Below are 26782 nucleotides of genomic sequence, written 5' to 3' on the forward strand. Positions count from 1 at the left end.
AAACTAATGCACTGCAGTTTTCTGTCAATATCTTAGGTTAGAAAGCAGATCCTCAATCTAATGAGTAACTTATTCTTTTATCATCTTCAGAGGAGATCCATTTCTACAAAGACATTTAAGTTGATAGCTTATAAATAGTGGCACAGTTTGATACCCTCTAAAGATTTTTGGCTTTTGATGGCTTGCGTACGTGTACAGTTGCCATAATAAACTGGTTCTCAACTGGAACACATATTTTACATTGGACATTAAGTGACGACCAAACACAGTAACACAGTTAATCCTCTTAAATATGCAGTTTACAGAACTCATTGTCAGCACAAACCGTGTTTTGTTCATGTTAACTTATTTGGTTGCTTCTACCAAATGACAGATTCATTTTTTTGACTTTTTGAGCAAATCTTCTCCACCCTTCTAAAAGATAAGCTTATTAATATGTTATCCTTACCATGCACCATTATATGGTTAGTTGCATTTAATCGTAATTATTTAACATTGTTTCACGCAAACTAAAAAGGTTATATAGAGTTACTTCTACATCAAAACAAGTTGTATAAACTCACTGAAATGGAAGCACCTTCACCAAAGAGAGCACAAATGCTGACTTGAGCATAACTTTTACATCAAAATATAATCAAAAACACCACATAGAGCTGTATATAAATCCTGAAAAACAAATATTAGCTATACAAAGTCCCCATGATTTGACAAAAATAAATAACAAAAATGGTTCATATTAGTTTATTATTTAAATATTAGACTTTTTGGTACTTTGTTGGATCACCTCTTGATTTCTAATGTAAAAGCTGTGCCCATAAGGCATATATCCTGCTTTATACAATATCATCTTCTTGGCTTGCAGGGTGAGACGAAGATCCTGAAGTTAAAGAACCTGCGTCCTCAGGACTACGCGAACTACACATGCATTGCCTCTGTCCGCAATGTCTGTGGCATCCCCGACAAGAGTGTGCTTTTCCGGCTCACCAACAAAACCGGTGAGAGATATACCAAAGCCTCCTCCCTGTGCACAGCATTGTCTATTATTTTAGTCTCCTTCTGCTATATTTGAGCCGTCCAACAAGTAAGAAAGTACATGCGAGCAGCACCACAGAAGCAACTCTCCAAAGGAAGTGCCCTGAGGCTCTTGTCACCACAAGTGCTGTGTGGTCTGATAATCAGCAAGCTGTGAGTGCTGCATGTGTTACGCCTGTTACATTTAGAGGCCTGCTGCTGCTTTTCTCCTCCTTCGTCGGTTGATGGCTGAAGAATCTGCCCCAGGCTGATGTTTTCACCAATGGCCTTGCAGTTAATTCAGTCTATGGCAAAACCATATTCTTAAGGAAATGGCCCTGCGGGTCCCTGTGCTCCTTATCTGTCTCGGTGGGCTTCACATGCTACTGCGGCGAAGACCTGACCTTTACGGAATCCATTAAAGAATGAACAGAGTCGGCAGACCTTTTCCTCCGGCCATCTCTATTTCTCTATCTTCCTCTCCCACTCCACCACCCTGCTCATTTTCTTGCACTATCTTGCTTTCTCACTTCTTTTCCGTCCCTCAGCGCTTTTCTGGCAACACATTGGCTGATGATGATGATCAAGACACAATCCCGGGGATTGACTGATTGCTTTGCCAACTTGAAGGCCCTTACATCACAGCATGCCAGTGTGCTCGTGGGAGGAAGCCTTGATTATATAGATTGGATGTGGTCACCCGGTGCATTATGGGCCCAAGTAAACCAATCTCATTGGTGATAATTGTAAATACCACCTTATTAAGTATAAACGCATTAGCATAATTAGGTTAAGCACCAAATTTGTAATCAAGATGTGACAGTACATGAACTTTGTGTATATTTGCTGTCATTACTTTTTTATTCCTTTAAAATCTCATAACATGACTTAATTAATCTAGCATTCGAGTCTAGCTAGTATTTGTCTTTTCAGAAGCGCCGACACTCTTGGATTTAAAGGGATACTCCACCCAAAATTCATCCCTGATGCATATTATTAGACTTTCTTTCTTTAGATGAACACAAACAGAGATTTTTTGAAAAATAATCCATCTCTGTGAGTCCATATAATGCAAGTGGATAAATTCCCCAAAACTGATGGTTCAAAAACATAAATGTAACAAACGTAATCTAGGGGTGGGCGATCTGATGATTTTATATCTTGATCGATCTTAAATGCATCTACGATCTACTTTTCCAGCAAATCGTAGAGATCATGATCTTTTATGTCCTTGTAATAGTTCTATTTTGACTTTTATTTTGAAGGCTTTGAGAACGGCAGCGCATTTCACTGGACAGAATTGTATACAATTAAAAAAAAATCTTGTATACAAAAGAGTATCATAGCGTTTGCTTTTATAATATTAGTGACAGAAAGGCAAACACTATCATACTTTCTCATTTACCATCACCATTCAGCAAATGCGCATTTTTATCATTTAAACACATCTTTGAATATCTAATAAACATTTAATTTCACAAACCTTGCGGGCTTAGTCATATCCAGCTGTCAGATATTCTGAAGTGTGCATTTGTAGCCTGCATGAACGTGTTACTCTGTGTGTGACGGACGGTCCGTGTGAATTGATTACGGACAGAAGAGTTCAGTTTCACTGGAGTCGCACGATCAACAAAATATTGCTGCTCTATATTCAGTTGCCCGCGCTGGAAGATCGCGATTTAGATCGTGGATCGTGATTATGAAATTTTGGGAATATCACTCACCCCCAACGTAATCCATAAAAACGGCTTCCTGAAGCGAAATAATTTGTGTATATATGATTAAAATACTAATATGCTATTTTTTTTTAACTATAAACCATCGCTTACGGACAGCTGCGGGCATTCGCTTATGTAAACGTATATTGTGAAATGTGATGCAAGTGCGAGTATCTTTCACATGAAGCTGATAAGATGGTTCATTCTGTTTTTGTTCTAGCCTCCCCCTCTATTAAGCTGCTTGTGGAAGACCCCATTGTGGCCAACCCTGGGCAGACAGTGACTTTGGTATGCATCATCTCTGGAGGCGAGCCCAACCCGACCCTGGCGTGGGTCCGGAATGGCGAAGAGCTTCCAAAGAAGAGCGTTCTCAACGGTGGAACCCTCACTATACCTGCCATCAGCACAGAGGAAGCTGGTGTTTACAGCTGTGTAGCCAGTAACAACGTGGGTAATCCTGCAAAGAAATCCACCAACATTGTCGTCAGAGGTGAGAAGAGAGGCCTTGAGGCCAAGCTGGATTAGTTTGTTTGTGCTTAATGTATCATAGTTTCTGGAAGTTGTTTCACAGCAGGTGTAAATAGCACTGGCCACACGGTGCATCTCAAGAGTCTAGTAGATCCAGGCAAAACTACCAACTTTGTGACTTTGATGTTAATGAAGTGGCCTAGAGTGCAGAGTATGTGTATTAGTATGTTTGATGACCTGAGTTTGTATCAGGCTTCTAACATTTTCAGATACCTCTCATCAGGAATTATCAATATGTTTGTGGTTAAAGTTATTCTAAAATCTAATTTCTATTCTAATATTTAGGACCAAATCAATCCATGTCTTACTCCTGGTGGCCATAGAAACATGACATTTGTGAAGTAATCTAATTTATAGTATTAGAATTTGAATTGCTCTCTCATGTAGAATAATTCTGGTAGTTAGAATGAGTGTAATAACAAAATTATGGCCTGTCGCATGTTGTGAAACCAATGGAAAACCTTTTCTGTGCAAATCAATAAATACAAAACTTGTAAGCAGTTATTAGAGAATTAGTGACCCATTGCCTGAAAAAAAAAATCAGTTTCCACAAAAAATATTAAGCAGCACAAATGTTTTCAACATTGATAATAATAAGAAATTTCACTTGAGCCCCAAATCAGCATATTAAAATGATTTCTGAAGGATCATGTGACATTGAAATTATTCTTAAAATTTAAAATATTTTAAAATATTAAACAGCTATTTTAAATTGAAATAAGATTTCACAATATAACTTTTTTTATATAAAAAAATGCAGTCTTGGTAAGCATAAGAGACTTTTAATCGTGTATTTATAAAATACTGACAAAATGCAAATAGTTAGTAAACAGTTGCATGTTAGTGTTTACTCTAGGGTGTAAATAACATCTAATTTCCTCATAATCAGTGTAAATTGCCTCCGCCAATAAGTTTTACAAGCCTCTCATGTTTGCTGTCAGCATTTTCCACTATATCCATTACCATTTATCAGTGCATAATGAATTACTTAATGATTATCATGAAGGCAGAATGACTGTACATGGGGGTAATAAATATCTTGACAATGAATGCAGTGTACAATTATGAATAATGACTGACAGTATGCATCGCAAAATAAATCAAGTTGTGATTTGAAGCGGCTGTGAAAGGACGAAGATTTTGCTACTGTTTACTGTAAGCGTTATTAGAAAAGTATTTGTTGAAACTTTTTTGAAGGTTTGAAAGGCTTGAAATGTCTTATAAATAGGTGCTCCTCCAGCCAGCGTCATTACCTAGTGTAATGAATATCCCTGACTTTGACATATTGCATCTAGCCAAAAGAGCAGAGTGAAATGGAGAAAAGGATTAGCTTTTTTAGGCATATGTGTGCGTGTGGGGCGCTCTCTGAAGAAGCTTTACCATCCCTGGTTTGGAGCAGCTTTTGTAGCTTACTTTACAGTTACTCCTTCTCAAGGCTGATCCCTGGTGTGCACAAAAAGCTGTTTACACATCTGGAGGTCCAGGTTTTAATGTGAATCCCTTACTGTCTGTCAACTCACCGGGTCTGGGGAGCACAGTGAGATTACGCATTTCCACCGAGCTGGGTTTCTGTGTGAAGCTGGAGAGTATGATGGGAGTCAGATGTCTTGCCAGTGAGCAGGATCATCTTGGTGAGGTAGACAGCAGAGGGGAAGAGGATCATACCAAAGAAAGAAATCTGCCTCTCCAAGCTCTCTCACTCTTACTCAAATTTCTTAAATGTCCTATTTATAGTTTGATCTGATGGTTTTGGTTTGGTAGAGGGCAATTGCTGGAGGTTTAATGTCTCAGCACTCTTTTGTCTCAATTAAACTTGTTCAATAATTGAACAATTCATTTAACCAATTGTTCTGATTCATTCACTCTCTTTCTGTATCAATGAATCATTCATTCACTCAGTTAATTAAAAAATGCTGATCATTTCAGGAATTAAACAAGTGACTATCATTATGAGTGAGTCATTAATTCATTCATTCTACAAATTAATTCAAAAACACTGATTCATTTATAAATGAAGCAGGGTTATTGTCTTTATGAGGGAGGCATTGACTAATTAATTCAACTGATTCATAAAAATACTGAATCATCCAAGAACGAAAAACATGTTTAGATGTATGTCCACTGCTGTGTTTTTGAAGCAAAAACAAAGTAAATAGAGGGTATGTGCGTGACGTTTACGTGACACTGAGTGGCAAAAAGACTGAGTGGCAGCATTGGTTTTCAGCGTGAATGCCACGAAAAACACAAAACACATCTAAAATGGGAAAGAGCTTTGCGATTGACTATACAAATAGATTTGACAAGAAATCTGAGGTATATTTTACAGATTGCCGAAAGCTACAGAAAAGAGAAGCAAATGGATCGGAGCAATTCACAGAAACAACTGAACTCCAGGCAGTGAAACGTTTATGTGCCGGTTTTTTTTGGTGTCAATATGTTGCATTTTGAGGCTAAATCATACCCTATATATTGTATTGACAACTCATCAATTAAATATTTATATTTATGTAAATATCTGATATTCTGCAAACAAAATTTGAGGGCTGGGTGAGTTAATATGACGATATAACGTTGATATAAGTGATCACCCGAATTTAGACCTACCTATTTAAAGCATTCGCAGGCAAATTTGCTTTATGTATTTCCCCGGCGTCAAAATCAGGCACATATAAATGTAAGGAAATTTGATTCCTGGCTGCGTGTCAATATCCATGGATCACTGGATCTGTGGTCAGTTGTAAGAAACACTATTGAGTCCAATCTTTAGTTTAAAATGATATAATCGTTTGTTTTACTCATGTTTTCGTAGTTTCCCCTATTAAATCCAGTCATGCAAAAGCTCTTTAGCCACTCAGTCCAGCCGAGAGGGCGTGTCCTGGCGGGAAAGTGATGTCAATGCATACACTCTATAGCAAAATTGTGTCTAAAATGTTACTAAATATTAGCTTATGGTTTATTAAATCATTTTAATAATAATAATTTGCACTTGCAATTGGGCTGCTTTTGGAGCAACATCCCTCTTGCTCGTGTGATACTGCTTAAAAAAACAGACTGGGTGAAGTTGACTTGAAGTGGAGGTCTTTTATTTTGCTGTAATGGCCAGCTGTATAAATTCCACATTAGAAGCCAGTTATTATTGCCAAACATACTTTCTGAGACATTTGCATTAATTAATTCATTTTAATATTAAAATGCTAATATTTTAACATTTGCTTTCATTAGATTTTGTTTACCCTCACATACTGATCCTCTGGTGGCTCTGTTTCTGGTTCTGATTGCTTTTCTATAATCGCTGTTGCAGAAACAAACAATCCCAAGCCACCAAAGAGACACTTTTTTTGCTGTATTAGACATGCAATTATTTTGTCTGACTGCTTTTTAATTTTACATTTTTTGGGGGGGGTTTGCGTACCAAATGATCCAAAGACTTTATAACAATTTAAGAGTATTTTCAATGTATTAATTGACTCCCGTAACAACCAAATGAACTTCCCACAATGCCGTTCACTTTACTTTTGTGCTTTTCTCCATATATAGAGCTACTCATTTTCTACTAGATGAAAACACGAACAATGCAATAACATTGCCACGACTTTATGGCTCACTTGTGGCCAATACTGCCTTTTCGTCCCAGCCGTGTTGGCCATTTAAGGTCTTATATGCTTTTTCTTATGGGTGGAAACAACATTATTGGGCAGAAAATAGCAATGATGGGCCCATTCTCTAGCTCGATAGATGGAGGACGGTTTTATAATATAAGATCATCAGAGGGGACGTTACAAGCTTGAGCTGCGCTGCTTCTTTGCTACACAGATGGTGGAATCTCATTTGTTGGGCAAAATAAGCAAGGGATTGGAGAGAAAACGATATTACATGGGAGGGTTTGGAAGTTGGGTAATCCCAACACACTCTGCTGGCTGCTTGTACAAAGCTCTATGATAGCAGCTGTACTGGCCATTTGAAATATGACCTTTTCTCCTGCACTGGGAAAAAGAGCATGTGTAGCCAGATGGGGCGGTGGTTGAGGGGAAGGGGTAGAGCTGTTTCCCCAATCACTGATTAGGGAGGAAGCTGAACTCCTGAGGATGGATGAAGGTAGAATAGAGGTGGCTCTAGTTTACTTTGTTTTGTGAGGAGAAGATATGGAGCAATAAATAGTGGATTAAGTAAATACAGTCCAAAAAATATTTAGGCATAATATTTAAGATGTAGGATTTAAATTGGAGTTAAAATGTCCATTCATTTGGATTACACAGTTTTAACATATAATAAACTTAAGGTGATGCATATTTGTCAATTTTCAGTCATATAAATGAAACAAGAATGACATTTATGTAATAGTCCTTGCTAAATTTCTTTAAGTTCTTTACTAAAAAAAAATTATAAAAAATTATTACCGACCCAAAACTTTTGAACGGTTGTACAATGTTGCAAATCTTTCTATTTCAGATAAATACTGTTCTCTTGAACTGTCTATTCACCAAAGAATCCTAAAAAAAATTACATTTATAATAATGATTATTGATAATAATCATAAATGTTTCTTGAGCAGCAAATCATCATATTAAAAGGATTTCTGAAGTGTCGTGACACAGAAGACAGGAGTAGTGATGCTGAAAATTCAGCTTTGCATCACAGAAATAAATTCAAATATTATATTATATATATATATATATATATATATATATATATATATATATATTATATATATATATATATATATATATATATATATATATATATATATATATATATATATATATATATATATATATATATATATATATATATATATATATATATATATATATATATATTCAAATAGAAAACAGTTATTTTACATTTTAATAATATGTCAATATGTCAAAACGTTTGACCAGTAGTGTATATTACATGTGAAACATATATAAATGAAACATAATACACGTTTGTTCATTGGCATTTTACATTTATCATTGAAATGATTTCTATTTCCTACATTTTTCTTCCTCAAATTCAAGAGAATTCCTAATGGAACCATTAACCCCTAGAAGTCTGCACAGTTTTGGGGCTCTTTAGAAGTTTTGACATGCTCTGACATTTGTGCTTTTTTCAGCTGTTAAAAGGTATTGGAATTTGGAATCTTTAAAGGCCTTACAATTCCTACCACTATGCATGGTGCTTTTGAAGCTGAAATGTAACTGCATGAATAAAAAAGTTTTGGACCGGCATGAGGGTGAGTAAATGATGACAGAATTTTCATTTTTAGTTCAACACTTTTTGTAATCTTGCTCAGCTTCTACACAGAGCAAGCACAGCGCAGGGATTACTTGGGGGCAGATAGGTCTGATGAGAGCCGTAATGGGACGTCATTCAGTGGCACCCAGGTGGGAGTGACCAGATAGCCATCCCTTAGTAAGGCCTTTTCTGACAGCTCTGTTCCACCACCCGCTGGCAGCATCATCAATAAAACACACCCCACCCTTCCTCAGTTATCACTCAAATATTGAGCCTTGTCAGTACTCTTCAGCAGATTATGCCAAACGTTGCAGGGCCTGCTCTGCAGATAACTGCAAAATAACCCAATGTTCTTTATAAGATATTTATTAGCTGGAGGGGGATGCAAGGTAGGGTATTGCTGAGCCTGCACACTGCCATAGAAATTCATCTTTTTATTTATTTACAGAGGAGATATCATCTCCCGTTTGGGCCATTTTCCACCAAGCAATCAAAACAGGCATGCAAAGATCGGTCCTACCCCCCCTACCTGACTGCTGAAATTGGTCTTATTTCTGATATGTAAATTGTGTTTTACCGGAATCACGCTGATGGTCATTCACATCAACTGTTTTCTCAGCGGAATTGCTGTGCAAACTCTGCGTTGTCTGTAGCAATGCAATGCGTCAATATTGTGAATGTTAGGGCACATTGATGAGATTCCACTGGCTGTAATGACTGAATGCAGCTTTTGCCTGTAAAGCTGTTTTCAAATTAGCTGGTCTCGCGATTATCCTCTTGTGCATTGCACTACTTGACTTATTCCTCCACTAAATAAAAAGGATAATAGAGAAATCAGTTGCTTTTGATGAGATGGTGACTATTAGCAGACTGCTGCAGTGGTGATTTACTACAGCTAATAACAGATTTGTATTCAAGCATTTCTTCCCCTCTAATGGGAGAGCTCACATCTTGTTGGTGGGCCAATTGTACTACTGCATGGTGTATAAGGAAACGTGAGATGGAGGCTATCATTCACTTTTATATATTTTTGTATACTTTTTTTACACTTGTTTTTGTATGCACAGAAAAGATTTTCATGAAAAATGTCCTCTAAACAGGTGCCTGTGTGCATAAATTTGTTTTGATCCTCATTTTCTTTTTGATGAATAAATAATTTGTCCTTATTTTTATCTGGGAGTGTAGGCCCACAGTTACTAGTGTAATGCACAGCCAAATATGTATTATGTTTGTATTATATATGGTATTATATTATAATATTTTCACAAAATGTTACATAAATGTAACTTTATTTTACTATGTAAATTGTAAAATATTTATTATTTATTATTAAATATTTATTAATTTTTTTACTTATTTAATATATGTACTATAATATAATATAATATGTATTATAAAATATGAATATAATATCTATTATAAAATGGAACATTCTGGCTTAACCTTCCGTTTTTTGCAGGTGCAATTTCTGACTTCTGCACAAAATGTTTACACACATTTTACTTACAGTTACTTACATGCATTGTGAATTATATCTGTTTAAAAAAGTATTGTTTGAATTTACCTGGTTGGTTATTGTTTGTTACATCCCAGGCAATGATAATCTGTTTATTTTTTCTTTTGAAAGACATTAATTTAATTCACTGATTATTATGTGCTAAATACCAATGTTCCATTTCCAAATGACAAACCATTGCTGCAATATTCAGCATTGCAGAGTAAGTCTGAAACTCCAGTTTTCAGTGCTGTGCTGTCTAAAAAGCCGCAATTGAATGTGGCCATGAATAAAAAATACTTTAAAGATGCCTTTAATATTCCCATGGTTACATAAGGTATTGTAATAAAGAAAAGTGTTTGTGTGCGGCACCACGTATTCATCATTTCTCAGTCATTCACTGTGTCCATTCACTCTGATTGCACGATTGGGGCTAGTCAAAAGGGTTATTGATTTTCATATAATGCAACAAGAGTGTTGACAATTAGCTGGGGTGGGAGTCGAGTTGAGGAAACAACTAACTAATTATAATATCCCAAAGAAAAGACTCATCTAGCAAAATCATTTGAAATGAATTCATCAATAACTTCTGCATACAGTGCCCTCCACTAACATTGGCACCCTTGGTAAATATGAGCAAAGCTGGGGTGGGAGTCGAGTTGAGGAAACAACTAACTAATTATAATATCCCAAAGAAAAGACTCATCTAGCAAAATCATTTGAAATGAATTCATCAATAACTTCTGCACACAGGGCCCTCCACTAATATTGGCACCCTTGGTAAATATGAGCAAAGGCGGCTGTGAAAAGAAATCTGCATTGTTTATCCTTTTGATCTTTCAGTAAACAAAAATTCACAAAATTCTAACCTTTCATTGAAGTAAAACAATTGAAAGTGGGGGGAACTCACAATATAAAATAAATGTTTTCTCCAAATGCATGTTGGCCACAATTAGTGGCACCCCTAGAAATTCATGTGAGTAAAATATTTCTGAATATTCCCATTCATATATATTTTTTTAGCACACCAGGGTGACTAGGAGCATGACATTGTCCAGTGATGACTTCCTGTTCCACAGGAGTATAAATATGAGGAAACATAAAGGTCAAATTCGCTTAATCATCCATCACAATGAGTAAAAAGAATATAGCTCTGATGTGCAGCAAAAGATTGTTGAGCTTCACAAAATAAAAAGTGGCTGTAAGAAAATCCCCATTTCCACCATCAGGGAGATAATTAAGAAGTTCCAATCAACTAAAGATGTTATAAATCTGCCTGGAAGAGGATGTGTGTCTATATCTTCCCTAATGCACGGTGAGGAGGAGAGTTTGAGTGGACAAAGACTCTCCAAGGATCACAGCTGGAGAATTGCTGAGATTAGTTGAGTATTGGGGTAAAAAAAGCCTAAAATAAATGCATCAAACAGCACCTACATCACCACAAGTTGTTTTGGAGGGTTTCAAGAAAAATCCTCCTCACTCATCCAAAAACAAACTCCAGCATATTCAGTTGTCAAACATGACTGGAACATCAAAAGGGACCTGGTTCTGTGGTCAGATGGAAAAAAGAGAGCTTTTTGGCAGCAAACCCACCAGATGGGTTTGATGCAAACAGGGATAAAAAGTACTGCATGCCCACAGTTAAATATACTGCTGAATCTTTAATGTTGTAGGATGGAGGTCTTTTCTTTTTAATGTTTTTTTGCTGGAGGTCCTGAACATCTTGTTCAGAGACATGGTATCATGGATTCTAGCAACAGATAAAAAAATCAAAACCCGAACTTCTGCTAGAAATCTTACAATGGGCTGTGTTTGGATCTTCCATCAAGACAATGATCCAAAACAAACACAAAAATGTGTCACTGAGCACAAAATGAAGCTTCTGCCATGGCCGTCCCAACTCCCTGACCTGAACCCTATAGAAAATGAGTGGGGTGAACTGAAGAGAAGAAGCGCCAACATGGAGAATCTGAAGGATCTGGAGGAATGGTCTCTGATCTCTTGTCAGGTGTTCTCCAAACTCATCAGGCATTATACAAGACCACTCAGAGCTGTTATCTTGGGAAAAGGACGTTGCAATAATTGTGGCCAAATGTGAACTAGAGGAAAAGCATTTATTTCATAATGAGAATTTCCCCCCACTTTTTATGGTTTTACTTCAATGAAAGGTTAGAATTTTTTTGAGAGAAGGATCAAAAGGATAAACAATGCAGATTTATTTTCACAGCCGCCTTTGCTCATATTTACCAAGGGTGCCAATATTAGTGGAGGGCACTGTATATTTGATGCCAGACAAGAATAGTCTTTGAGCATTATTATTGTGTTCGTGCCATGCAAAAAGGCATTGCAGTTATTCAAGGTGAAGTCTTAACTCTTTCCCAGACGTTTCATAAAACAAACAGTTACAAAACACAGGTGCAAATGGTGGAGAGAAACCATTATGTTGTCTCTTAGGAGCTCCTTGATATATTCTTCTGTTGGAAAGCTCATTAAAAGTTGAGGCAGAAAGTTGGATTTCCAATTTAAGCGTTTTTGAAATTTCAAGAGATGTTATTACAGTGGATTACTGCAAGAAATCACAGTCAAACGTTCAACGTGTAGAAACCTGACTTTAAATGTTCAGTAAAGATTACGCAGCTTGTCTCTTGGTAATTGCTTACCTGCAGTGCTTTTTGATAATGACAGAACTCGTGTGAAGGAACTGGACTCGAAAGCATTAACACCCTGCACGTTTTTATGGGGTCACCCAAGATCACACAGCTATCTCACCACAATATTCAGCTATTTATTAAGTTGCAAATTGACCAGTGAGGCAAGGCCTGCCGAGCCTAACCTTGCATAAAGCAACCCTGCAAAGTTAAAGCTCTTCATTGTTATAGACCTATATCTCATAATATTCAGTCTCTGCCAGTATCAGCATCGTAGTCCATCTTGAAACATCCTCTCTTAACAGTCCAGATTGTAACAGCTTGTAAAATGTGCAGAACGAATGCAAATAAATTGGTTAATAAGATTTCCTAAAAGCTGTTTTTAAATAATTCAGTGACTGATTCATAATTATTGCCAGATTCACAGCATTTTAAAAAATGACTTGGAAATGAGATTGTAGTGTTTTTCTTTGGCTCATTGATAGCTTGAGACTTGGGATCCCATTGGAAGACATTTGCTTGTGTGTCTCTGACCCCTTTACTCCTGTTAAAAAGAGCAGTGAACGGCCGCTAATGAAAATTAAAATAAAACACGACTTCATTTTTATGAGATTTTTTGTTTCTTTTTTGTTGAAGTCAGCGTGACTTCAGAAAAACAGCATTCACATTTACTTGTGTCATGTGACATTTCCCAAAAGAAAACATGATTCCGGCGGTGGACAGGGGTCAGAATGGGCACCCTGACTGGTCTGTGGCTATGCAGCCCCATACGCAACAAACTGAGATGCACTGTGTATTCTGACACCTTTCTATCAGAACCAGCATTTTTGAGCAATTTGAGCTACAGTAGCTCATCCGTTTGATCCACACAGGTCAGCCTTCACTCCCCACGTGCATCGATAACCCTGTCGCCGGTTCACCACTGTTCCTTCCTTGGACTAGCCTAGAAATCTAGACGCACTCTAGCGGCAGAAAATTTATTTTGCCGCGAGTGTAGTCTAGCAACTCTCGGTAGACCCGAGAGCTGGAAAAACCAAACTCTGGTCAGGCCAATCACAGCGTGTGTAGAGTCGGTGGGCGGGCTTAACATAATGACGGTACGTCACGGCAGTGTTGTGGCGGTTCTGCGTGCTACTCGTAAACACAGAAGCTGGCGAACAGCGGACTTTTGAATCGGCTTTGACCACGACTCTGGAAGACTTGGAGTTAAGCTTTTCTTTGAGAAAAGAACAAAGAACGGCACTGAAGTCATTCTTAAGAAAAGAAGATATGTTCAAAGTTTTGCCGACCGGATACGGCGAAAGTCTATCAACTGACGTTAGCTCAGATTCACCTTCTTCTTTGCTCTGGTTGGTTGTGGCGGTCATGGCGCTATCCAATTGCATGCAGAGGGAATTTGAAAGACAACAGTTTATCCCGCCCCTCGGATTGAGCCCTGTCAATGGTGAGTTTCCAGACCCAACATCCTGATGTGGGTCTGGCTTGTCAGGCTATCCTTGGACCACTTTTGATAGAAATTCACCATTGAAGACCGGGAACACCCCACAAGAGCTGCAGTTTTGGAGATGCTCTGACCCAGTCGTCTAGCCATCGCAATTTGGTCCTTGTCAAACTCGCTCAAATCCTTACACTTGCCCATTTTTCCGGCTTCTAACACATCAACTTTGAGGACAGAATGTTAACTTGCTGTCTAATATATCCCACCCACTAACAGGTGCCGTGATGACAAGATAATCAGTGTTATTCCCTTCACCTGTCAGTGGTAATAATGTTATGCCTGATCGGTGTAATTTTTGATTTTTTTCAATAAATTACATGAATCATAAAATAACACCAGGGATTTGTATTAGGGAAGTCAGTTTTGATTTCATGTTGACTTTATGACTTTACAAAAAGTCGGCGGGATGCTGTTTTGGCTTATTTACTGTGTGGTTTTAATTCGTAAAGATCCTAAAATAGATGCTGTTCAGTCTAGTGTGGCTTTCAGTTGGAGTTATTTCTGAATGTGAGTTCACAGTGCGCAAGATCTCTTAATCCAACCTCGCAAAGATTAACTCATTAGCATGTGTGGAGTAGTGTGCAAGAGTGTGGAAAGTGTGTGTCATGTCACGTCGTTCTTACATCATTTCCAGCTCTGTAGATGTCACTGTGGTTGAGTCAGAGTTCTTCTCAATGGCAGTGTCAAAGGACTGGGGTTCTGTGAAAGGAAACGTCTGTTCTCTTCTGAACAGAGAAAGTGTGCAACTCCCTGACAATCCCTCATCTAAATAATATCACGTTTTTTTGGGTCTTGAGGGGCCCTCTCCTCTGTTTATTTCTTTTTCCCTTATTTGGGGTGATAGTTGGACGGTGTATTTTAAGATCCAGCTTTATTTGTGCTGTATTTACAGGCTATGGTAGTCACTCACCTCCATTCCCTTAAAAATAGCCCATGGGAAATTGTATTAACATTTTAGTTTTTGTCATTTTTATGTCACTTGCTTGTCACAGTGATAATGACTTGAAAAGCAGTGGTGTGGATGAATTGTGGAAAAGTACATTAAGCTGGTTTGAAATTACATTAAGCAAAGACCTTTTAGCTATGTAAACTGACACACTGCATTTAATGCATCATTATCCATGCAGTACAAATCTTGTATGAAGAGATTAAGAGATTTTATGAGAAAATGTCCAGCAGTGTGTTACTGCTTCTTGGGCAAACCAATATTTTTTAAGATGAAAATGTCTTCATTATTGGGTGTTTCTTCAACCCCAGCACTTTTACATACATAAAAAAGGATATCATCATATTATCATATTAAAACTATATTAACGACATATTTAATATAAAATAAATATAAATCATTAAAATATATATATTTTACTATACTCATTGATTTTTGCTCCTTTTAAATGTACTTTTATTGGATAAAAAAAAATCTAATTGTAATTCAAGTTGTAATTGCATACCAGAGACGACAATGCCAATGCAGAGCATACTTGAGATGATATATGAGGCATTTGAAGTGTGAAGAAATTCAAGGTAAATATCACTTGTGATCAGAATATTTTTATTTTAAAATAAAAATGTCTGCATTTGTGAGAAAATCTGCCTGAACTGCATTTGTGAGAAAATTAAGCTGAGAGATCGTAATAGACAGGTATTTGTATGGACTAGATTTGGTATTTTTTCAAAGGTTACATGCAATTTATATTTATTTGTGAAATATGATGTAACTTACGCTCACTCATTTATTATTTGCAAAACACAATATATATATATATATTTGTTACTCCTCTGCTTTTTCGCTCAAACTGACCTTTGTATTTGCACATCGCTTTCTGTTTGTTTGCGAGTCGAGTTTTCCTTTGCAAAGCAGATTGTGTTTGTTTGCAAAATGCTGGATATGTTTGTTTAATTATCACACAAAATTCACTCCATAAAATACCTTATATGTGCAATTGAGTTGTATACAAATTTTGGTTATTGTGTTCCAAATGAGAGGGTTCTCTGTATAGTTTGCTGCATTATTTGGGAGAGGTTTCATTTCCATAAGAAAAATCTAACTATTGGTGTTCATTCTGAATAATCGGCAATCGGTATCGGCTGAGCATCTCTAGTTTTTGTTTTGATTTACATTATTTAAAACCTGACATTTCAACGTTTCTTTAGACATATGTCTCTTGTTTGTGTGATAAGTTTTCACTAAGTTACAGTTCATTTTCTGAAGAGAATCAGATTAGACCTCATAGACGCCGGCGCGATCATCAACCTCTAGGGTTTAATATTGTGCAGTGATAACGGTATTTTGCTGTTTAATTTAAATTGCAATCAAGGATTATTTTTAATCGAGCACTCGAGGAATCATGACAGTCCTAAATAACTTAATGAAAAAAATTGAGAGTGTGTCTTAAGAGTTTATTTTCTAAAAAGTTAAAGGGCAAAAACTGGCTAAAGTTGTAGAAATATCCACATGAACATTGTTGCTGTTATTAAATTGGTTGCATTTCATTCTGTCCACACAGCTCTGAAGAAGGGCCGGTTCTGGATCACACCAGACCCCTATCATAATGACGACAACATCCAGATCGGCCGAGAGGTGAAGATATCCTGTCAGGTGGAGGCCACGCCGCCCGAGGAGCTGATGTTCAGTTGGCTCAAGAACGGCCGTCCGCTACGTAGCTCAGAGCGGATGGTCATTACCCAGACTGACCCAGACGTTGCCCCAGGAACAACAAACCTGGACATCATCGACCTCAAATTTACCGACTTTGGCACTTACACCTGTGTAGCCTCACTAAAGAACGGAGGGATACCAGAGATCAGCATAGACGTCAACATCTCCTCCACCACTGGTGAGTTATTCTTCTTTTTTTTTTGAAAGGGTCTTTTTTTTTTTTACGTAGCCCCTAAAGGGACCTTTGCGAAAATTAAAAATATACAGACTTTTGTGTTTGGGTGCGCACAAGAAACTTTTTGCGTGCTCACGAGAAACTATTGCATGCACACTGGAAATGTTTTTTGTGTGTCACTGCTATTTTACAATGCATTTTGCTGGTAAAAAGTGCTCAAATTTTGAATTTCGTTATAGCAGTTCATCTAGTAAGAGGCTGAATCCAGCTACTTATTCGTTTGTCAATTATTAAAGCATGAGCCTTCCCTTTATATAGCACAAACCTTTCTAAAGTCCTTTATGTCCAGTGTTGGGGTAATGCATTACAAGTACCATGATGGTTGTAGTTCTAGACTAACCTGAGCATTTACTCATCCTACTTGCACAAAAAAAAAAAGATTCAGTATTCCTCAAAATGAATAAAATGCAAAATCAGAATACTACGCAAACCTCCAATAATTAAGTAAATAAAACAAATATTTTATGCACTTAATCTCACTTTATTGATCAATGTACTTGCTGCTGACCTTCAGTGATTCAGTTAAACCATAAGCAAATATGACTTTAGATTTGTCTGCAACCCAGAATGGCAGCACAGCTGAATGGATTGTTTGAGCTGCGCCCTCTACTGTACAGGTGTGACTCTGCATTTCCTTCAGCCTTATTTTTTACATTTTGGTGTGAAAGAGCCTCTACATTTGCCGTAAAGTAACGTAAAGTGTTACTTTTCTTAAAAAGTAACTAAGTAGCACAATTAGTTACTTTTTAAGGGAGTAACGCAATAGTCTAATGCATTACTTTTCAAAGTAACTTTCCCCAACACTTTTTATGTCTATGGCTGTGCTCACAATAAGCACTGTTAGAATTGTAAGGATGTGTTAAATCCGACAAAGTGTTTTACTAAAGGGTGTTTTGATCTTGTGAAATACAAAATTGTTGTACATTTTACTGTACTATTTTTTTTAGTTGGCCATTAAAGTTTTATATTGGATAATATAAATACTGCCCTAAAGAAATACACATTTTGATCACTTTTTACTGTACCAGTGTTTTTATTATGAACCATTAAACTTGGCATATTGGACAATGCACCACCCATGGCGTCATCCATCAGCCCATTTCATGGCGCGATTTCTTGTCCTCCACAGAGTTAAATCCGTTAAAGCGGACATAAGGCCATGAAATATGATGTACTGACCTAACGAAAGCCAAATTTTGAGCAAATAGATCTTTATTAATTCATGCGCATCCATACTCATTGTCTTCATAGTAAAATGGCAGTGATGCACAAAGGAAATAGGTTATAGTATACATAAACCGGAAATTGTAATGCGAGCACGCAAAAAATGCTGTGCATGCAATAATTTCTTGTGAAACGCCCTTTAGGGGCTCCGTGGGTTTTTACCAATTGAATCATTAAATTGGCACTTACAGCAACATGGATATATTAATCATAAATACGAATTAATTAGAAATCATGCATGCATTACTGAGTAAATGAGAAACAATTGTAGTGGAAATGGGGTTAATGGTAGGATGTCACCACTCTTCAAAATTTAAAGAAAAACTTCAAAATTATTTATTATTAAAAAATATTATGGTGATTACATTTATTATTGTTTTACCGACTGTTTTGGCACATTACGGCTTTATAGCTTCAATAAAACAAAATAATCTCAGCTTCCCCCTTTGATGACACTTTAATGATACAAATGTAGATCTAAAATATTTTTTTTCTTTCACAAAACATAGATAATGCTGTTTTAAGCTTTTAATGTAGCCAGAATGGATAATGTGATTTATTTTCTGACTCATTTCATTGTGCAACATATCCTATGTTTGTTTGTTTGTTTGTTTGTTTGTTTGCCCTGGGTCTGCTAAAGAAGTCATGCTTAATCAACTTGCAGACGCAAGATCTCTCTCCCACCAGGACCCCTGCAGTCGCAATCGGAAATACATTCAGCATTGTTTGTCCTCTTTTTTCATGCTATACTCGTTACCATCCCTTCATATAAATCAGGCTTTCCCACTCACCTTCTGGAGGAGAGAAAAGTAGATTTCTCTTTTATCTCCAAAGAAGGAAAAAATGTCTGTATTAAAATAGGATTTTTTTTTTTTTTTTTTACTTTGTTCCTACTTTTTAAAAGAATCCCAGAAGAACATGATCAATTGATATCCTCACTACCCAACAAGGGCACTTGTTTTCATGCAGCTGTTTTATTAATGGTGCTTGTGAAGTGGCCTGTGGAGACTTGGGCAATTCATGTCCAGATACTTTGAGCATAGTAAAGTATAGATTTACACTATTTTTAAAGGAAGGGGTCTGTGCAGAACCCCAGTGGATCATTTCAGAGGAAGCTGTGTGTCTGTTGAATTGCTGAACTGTAGACCTCTTCAGTTGTCCTGTTTCACAGAGCATGTCATCTCGCCAACCTGACCTTGCTGTTTCTGAGGTCTGGACTCAATCAAAAAAGTTGGCAGAAAGTATTCTGGTCAAATTGTTCCGTCTTTGAGGATTTGATGTGGAAAACTCAGATTCCCTTGCACCTAGATATCCTGAGTATACCTGGCAACATTTGAAGGAATGGTATGGGTTGAATACAAGGTCGACAGCATTTGTGGCATTTTTATGTCCATTACAACAGAAAATAGTTAGAAGAAATACTTAAAGAACGTTAAAGAAAAACACTTACTCAATAAGACAGAAATTATAGTCCTGGGCTAAAATGGTCTTTTAAACCAGATTAACAGAAATCTGCTTTCTCTGTCATGGTTTTAAATAGTCCTAGATTTGGTCTAATCCAAAATTTAATAAAATGATTTCCTGGATGATGACAATAGCTGAAGGACTAAATTGAGGCTCTAATTACTAGGAGGCAGGATTAACTTCAGATTTACTTTGTGTTTCAAAGACACATTACTTGGACTATGTGAATGAAGATCAATATGAAGACTTCAGATGCAAAAGCCTCTAAGTCCGTCTGACGTTTTTCTTTAAAAAAAGCTTTTTTGTCAGGCTTCAATGTATAGGTTTCTACCTAAGAACCAGTACTTCTAAATGGGCTGAGGCTGGGATTCAGTGGGTTTGAAGTGAAAGTATTTTATGAACGTATACTATATGCGGAGAGCATTCACTCAGTATCGTTATCTCATTTTTGACCGAAGTGGCTTTTAGAGGCCTTTGCATCTGAACCCTTCATATATACACGTGTGTGTGTGTGTGTGTGTGTGTGTGTGTGTGTGTGTGTGTGTGTGTGTGTGTGTGTGTGTGTGTGTGTGTGTGTGTGTGTGTGTGTGTGTGTGTGTGTGTGTGTGTGTGTGTGTGTGTGTGTGTGTGTGTGTGTGTGTGTGTGTGTGTGTGTGTGTGTGTGTGTGTGTGTGTGTGTGTGTGTGTGTGTGTGTGTGTGTCTGTGTATGTACAGTATGTATTAGGGGTGTAACGGTACACAAAACTGACGGTTCGGTACGTACCTCGGTTTTGAAGTCACAGTTCGGTACAGGTTCGGTACAGCAGTTTTACAAAATTGCTTTTTATTTATTTTTATTAAACAGTGGTTTACTGAGAAAAGAAAAGTGTCTGTCCTTAAATGAATTAAATTATAACTAAAAGTTTATTTAAGATATTGCTGTAAACTATATAGGGAGCCCTTGCTTTCACATTAATATTAAACAGAGCCCAAACTATTTGCCTAAATTCAGTTGCTATTTATTTTTAGGTATAATAATCAACACTCAAATAACATAGTACGCAAACATGTAAACTTCACATAAGGCAGTTTTTGCAATAACTTCTGAATCTAATTATAAAATAGTTTTTTCTTCAATTCGTTTTTGGAATATAATAATTTATACACAGTGTCTGTCATTTTCATGACAGGTTTATTTAAACATACATAAAATAATCAAGACATCCCTAACAGGTTAAGTAGAATATAATGAATATATAGGCTAATATAGTGCATATATTTAGTGAAAGAGTTGATTTCTCTGGTGAATAAAATTCTGTGGACACTGAATGACTGCCTGAGGTAAATGTGATGCTACATGACATTGTTTAGTTTACAAGCAGTTATAGTGAGGTCTTTCCGCCGTTGAAACACTGATTGAGCGATTACATCACATATGATACGAGACCGTAAGTTGTAATGTATCCTCAACATACCTTCAGATGTTCATTCATGTTAATTCTTTAGGAAGATATGATCGATCGCGTTCACATATGATCACGTTCACGCGCGCCCGTTGCGCGGCCGCTTGAACTGTGATCAGTAATCAGTCACGCCACTTTAAAGAGTGTCAATACGGCTATTTATCATTTGAATTTCGTGATAAAATGGACTGAATACTTAATATGTTCGTGTGGGAACTCGGATTGAAGTGTGTTCCACGCTTAAAACAAGCCGACTGTGAACTGTTAAAGATTGTATTCGGAAACCGTTCGGTACATGCATGCACCGAACCGAAAGCCCTGTACCAAAACGATTCGGTACAAATACGTGTACCGTTACACCCCTAGTATGTATGTAACAGAGGAAAGCTAGCTGTGCGTGTAAACTTCACTTCCCTGGCCTCAAGGGATGCACTAGCTTCTGACGCTAGAGACTAGTGTCCTTGTTAGCACGTCTGCCCTCCATGCTGGAGACCCTGGTTTGAATCCTGCTCAGAGTGGGTAGAGTAGGGAACGTTGCGTTTGCTCACAATATTTTTGTAAACGCAAAGTTCTTTGAGGGAACGCAAAACATTTTGCGAGTGAACACAAAACATTTGTGAGATAATGCAAAAGCATTGACAAATAATTTTTCTCCCATCTCATATTATTTTTCTTAGATTCCTGTAGATTCCACAGCTGATGTGTGCTGTTTCTCTAGTTTAGGACTATCCAAGTGTTAGTTAAGCCATTTTTTCAGCCATGATTAACTATTCTAGATTAAGGCCTACTCCTGTCTTAATATAAACCCTGTCCGGTAAACCGCCCCAAAATGTGTTAACATGAGTCTGAAATAATGTGTAAAATGATATTCTACCTTGTTGCCAAGACAACGCAACAGCAATAAGACCTGTAAACCCAGTAACCTTCGCACAATGTCCTGCTAGGATTCTAAGAAGGAAGGTGACAACATCCTTGTTTACATGGAGCCGAGCCGGTAGTTTGCCAGACTGTTGTCTGGAATCAGCAGAAGAACATAAACTTGTCTCCTTCCTATTGTCTGCATACGTTTATGATGTCTGTCGGTGAAAAGCAGCCAGAAACGTTGTTACCTGACACCTAGTGGGTGACAAGATGTTTCTATTGATGTACTGGCAAAACCAATACAGATATTATGTCTGTGACAATATAACTAGAAGTTTATTCAGCTAGAGCAGTAGTCCCACCACAAAATTGGTGATTTAGACGACAACAGTTTTTTAGACAAAACATCAGGTGACACTGAAGAGTAATGGTTGCTGTAACAGATATAAATTACATTATTAAAAATTAAAACTAGATTAAAATTGAAAACAATATTTTTGATTAAATAACTGCCGCCTTTTTGAGTATAAAACACTTTCAAAATTATTTTGTGAATTATTTTTGTAGTATTTTATTATACAAACTTTTGTGGTGTAAATATATTCTTTTAGTTATTATCATTATGCTATAAATGCTGTCGACTTGTATCCGGAACATTCCTCCAAGGCCTTGTGTTTTTTTAACATAACATGTTTTGTGCAGTAATATGTACATTTTAATCATCTTCTACCCTCTTTTAGTTCCACCCAACCTGACCGTCCCACGAGGAAAGTCGCCTTTGGCCACTCAGGAGGGCGACACAGTAGAGCTGCAGTGCCTGGTCTCCGGTAAACCCAAGCCCATCATCCTTTGGTCCCGTGCTGATAAAGAAGCGGCCATGCCGGATGGCAACATGCAAACCGAAAGTTACGATGGAGTTCTGCGCATCGTCAACGTCTCCCGTGAGATGACCGGAACGTACCGCTGCCAAACCAGCCAGTACAACGGCTTCAACGTCAAACCCCGAGAGGCCATCGTGGAGCTCATAGTGCTGTGTAAGTAATAGATGTGCCTGTTGCTCATGCACTTTAGCTGGACCTAATTAACTTACATTCAGGCTAGAACATACGTTTTTGTCGTGGTTGATTGGCAAACCATTACTTTTCTGGAGAAATAAATGAAGAAAGTATAGGAGCATCATTAATTGTAATTACAGACAACCTTGGTGAGTGATGCACATTGCCGATCTTTTCTCTGTGTCTCATTAAGACTCGCCAATTCAATTAGCGCAGGTACAGAGGTTAATGCAATGTAATGCATTCCATATTATCATAGCATAGCATGAATGAATTGCAGAGGACTTTGACTCGGTTTGACTCGGAGACAGGCACACGAGAGGGTCAGATGTAAGTGTTAACAATCATTTCATCTATGGGGAAGGAGAAAAACATGTTCTGGCCTTGGCCACATTTTCTTATTCTCCCCTACAGCTCACAATGTAATGTAAAATCTAATTACAGCCACAATGCAAGTAGGGTGTAAGGTGGATTGCAGATATAAGCTTCACTTAAAGTATGTGAAGAGATTTTAATTAAGTATCTGGCATTTGTAGAGATTATTTTCCACAATGCTCCTGCCATCTTGTTAATAACTCGCACCCTAATTGACACGTGTTAGAAACAACAATCCCATATGAAGTTCTCCGAGGCATACAAGGCAGATTGTATGTAGTCCTTTATCCAATTGTTGAGTATATTGTCCTCATACACTACCTTACATGCACGGCCTGACAGTTCTGCTTTATGAAAGATTTTCAGGACTATGCATGCATTCAAACATATTTCATAGTGTTTGTATTTAAAAAAAAGAAAGATTAAATGACCTCTATGTATGCCTTAATTAACAATGCATTGTGCTAGAAGATTTCATTTAAAACGTGTGCATGAAGGAACACAATGTAGCGTCAGCTGAAAAAGCGCTCAGCACTTTAAGATATAATTGCTAAAACTGTATAGATGCACAAAAAAAATCATTCTGGCTTGAATTTTAAATAACACTTCACAATACTATCTTGTGTCAGCATTTTACTTCTTTAATGTCTTCAGACTCGCTTTTTGTCTAGAGGGCCAGATTGGTCTGAAATAGCCTTTGTGTGTTTCCTGTTGTGCTCTGAGTCAGTGATTTTGTTTGTTAGTCACGATTCACTGCTTTTATTTTGTTTCTCTATAATTGCCCGCTCTCCCCAAGCTTTGTCTTTTGTTACACCCTACTATGAATTCAGCATGTGTGATCATTATGCCCTATTTAGTTAAATCAAATAATCCTGACCTTTGCATATTGCACTGGCTTAGTGAAAACTAATGAACACAAGATCTGGTAAGTGCTGTAGTGTAGCTCGGCTTGTGAAATTTGCTTAAACCCATTGTTCTTTGCTGTAGGATTATTATTATTATTTTCTACATAAAACGAGAGCTTGTTTGAAATCGATTCATTTTCTTGGTGAGGGAAATACTGTCACTTGTCGCCTGCTTTTTGGGTCATGATATTATAATTCAAAGCTCTACTCTCCAATGAAGTATAGTCACAGGTGCCTGTTATAAACTTAGCATTTGCTTGGCGCTTCAATTTTTATGTTTCTGTTTTAATGCAGACAGCAGAATTTGGTCCTTTAGGCAGTTCATCAAAACATTCGAATTGTATCATCATTTTAATTTCTTCCTTCTGTGAACATAAACAGAGATATTTTGAGGAATTTGCTAGTCACTTTTATTGAAAGCTATTACAATGAGTTTTTTATCTTCAAAAATGACACAAATAACACAAAAAATAACGTACCACAAAAGCAAACGTGAAATAAAAACGTATTTGTTGAAACAGCCATTGCAAGTCTTTGAGCTTTGAGTTTTATTGTATGTTTCACAGGCCTTTTATTAGGGTTGATCTTAACATTGCAATAAAGTGGATCGTGAGGGCCAGAGTTGCTACCCCTGCACTGTGGTAAACGTGTTTTGAAGTCATAACATAGTATTTTGCAAAGAACTCATTATTAATCAATCATTTTTAATAATGGGAAAAGGAATAAAAGTTGTGTTGTATTGCCACTAGTGGTCATTTCATCAGGAAACTGCAATTAATTGTATGTACTGTATAGGAATTTGATAGGTAGGCACGTTTTTCCAACGAGGCCATTTACATGACACTGTCAACTAAAAATGGAAAACTTGTTATGTGTTTTGGCCGATCATTTACACGACTACATCATTTTGGGGACCTGAAAATGCAGGTTTAAAAGTGCACGTTTTGAAAATACCTTTATTGTATCCGTGTAAACTAAAAAAAAAAAACGAATTTGTGAAAATGGTGATGTTATGCATGCGGATTACTTATTCAGTCTATAGTTTCTTTACAGAGTGACTTGCCAACTGCTGGCCTGGCATGCATAATACAGCGTTTTTAGTTGTTTCCGTGGATCTGTGTGAACGGGGATTGTTTTGACAACATTGTCTTCTGTACTCGAAAAATGCGAAGGGAAAAACTTTTCCTCTTTTACTTATCATTGTCGTGTAAACATGCCCTATGTTGCATAAAAGAGTTCTATACGTCTAGTGCACTGTTTTCCAGGTATTCTAAAGTCATTCAATGATTTTAAGTAAGGCACAGACACAAAACTTTGGCCATTATTCATTAAATATCCCCCTAGGTTCCCTCAACATCTTCGTAAGAGAAGTAGTAATGTCTAAAGGTACATTAGTTTTGGGACTAAGTTTTGGGACGTCTGCCTTTACATGCACATGAACCTTGATGACATCCCATTCTTAATCCGTAGGGTTTAATATGGAGTGGGCTCACCCTTTGCAGCTTTAACAGCTTGCTTGCAGTCTCTGCTCTAATTCATCCCAAAGGTGTTCTATCGGGTTGAGGTCAGGACTCTGTGCAGGCCAGTCAAGTTCCTCCACACCAAACTCACTCATCCATGTCTTTATGGACCTTGCTTTGTGCACTTGTGCGCAGTCATGTTGGAACAGGAAGAGACCATCCCCGAACTTTTCCCACAAGGTGGAAGCATGAAATTGTCCAAAATATCTTGGTATGCTGAAGTATTAAGAGTTCCTTTCACTGGAACTAAGGGCCAAGCCCAACTCCTGAAAAACAACCCCCCTCCACCAAACTTTACACTTGGCACAATGCAATCAGTCAAGTACCGTTCTCCTGGCAACCGCCAAACCCAGACTTGTCAACTGGATTGCCAGACAGAGAAGCGGGATTTGTCACTCCACTGAACACGTTTCTACTGCTCTAGAGTCCAGTGGCGGTGTGCTTTACACCACTGCATCCGACACTTTGCATTGCACTTGGTGATGTAAGGCTTGGATGCAGCTGATCGGCCATGGAATAACAATAAAAGTCCATGAAGCTCTCTACGCACTGTTCTTGAGCTAATCTGAAGGTCACACGAATTTTGGAGGTCTGTAGCTATTACAGAAAGTTCAATAGCTTCTGCGCACTGTGCGCCTCAGCATGCGCAGACCCCGCTCTGTGATTTTACCTGGCCTACCACTTTGTGGCCGAGTTGCGCTTGTTCCCAATTGCTTCCACTTTGTTATAATACCACTAACAGCTGACTGTGGAATAATTTAGTAGTGAAGAAATTTCACAAATGGACTTATTGCACAGGTGGCAACCACTTGAATTAACTGATCTCCTGAGAGCGACCCATTCTTTCACAAATGTTTGTAGAAGCAGTCTGCATGCCTAGGTGCTTGATTTTATACACCTGTGGCCATGTTGGTATGTTAACAAAA

General features: G+C 37.5%; 1 protein-coding gene across 1 annotated transcript in view; it reads left to right on the forward strand.

Moving 5' to 3' along the window:
- The window catches only part of mdga2a (MAM domain containing glycosylphosphatidylinositol anchor 2a), a 192563-nt gene that overhangs the window by 94538 nt on the left and 71243 nt on the right, over positions 1-26782 (forward strand). The window contains exons 5-8 of the mRNA XM_079832727.1: positions 863-995; positions 2950-3219; positions 16623-16952; positions 22742-23035. Of these exons, the coding sequence (XP_079688853.1) occupies positions 863-995; positions 2950-3219; positions 16623-16952; positions 22742-23035 (1027 nt within the window). The remainder of the gene's footprint in view (positions 1-862; positions 996-2949; positions 3220-16622; positions 16953-22741; positions 23036-26782) is intronic.

Source organism: Gobio gobio (genome assembly GCF_949357685.1).
Source record: "Gobio gobio genome assembly, chromosome: 13".
NCBI classification, from domain to species: Eukaryota; Metazoa; Chordata; class Actinopteri; order Cypriniformes; family Gobionidae; genus Gobio; species Gobio gobio.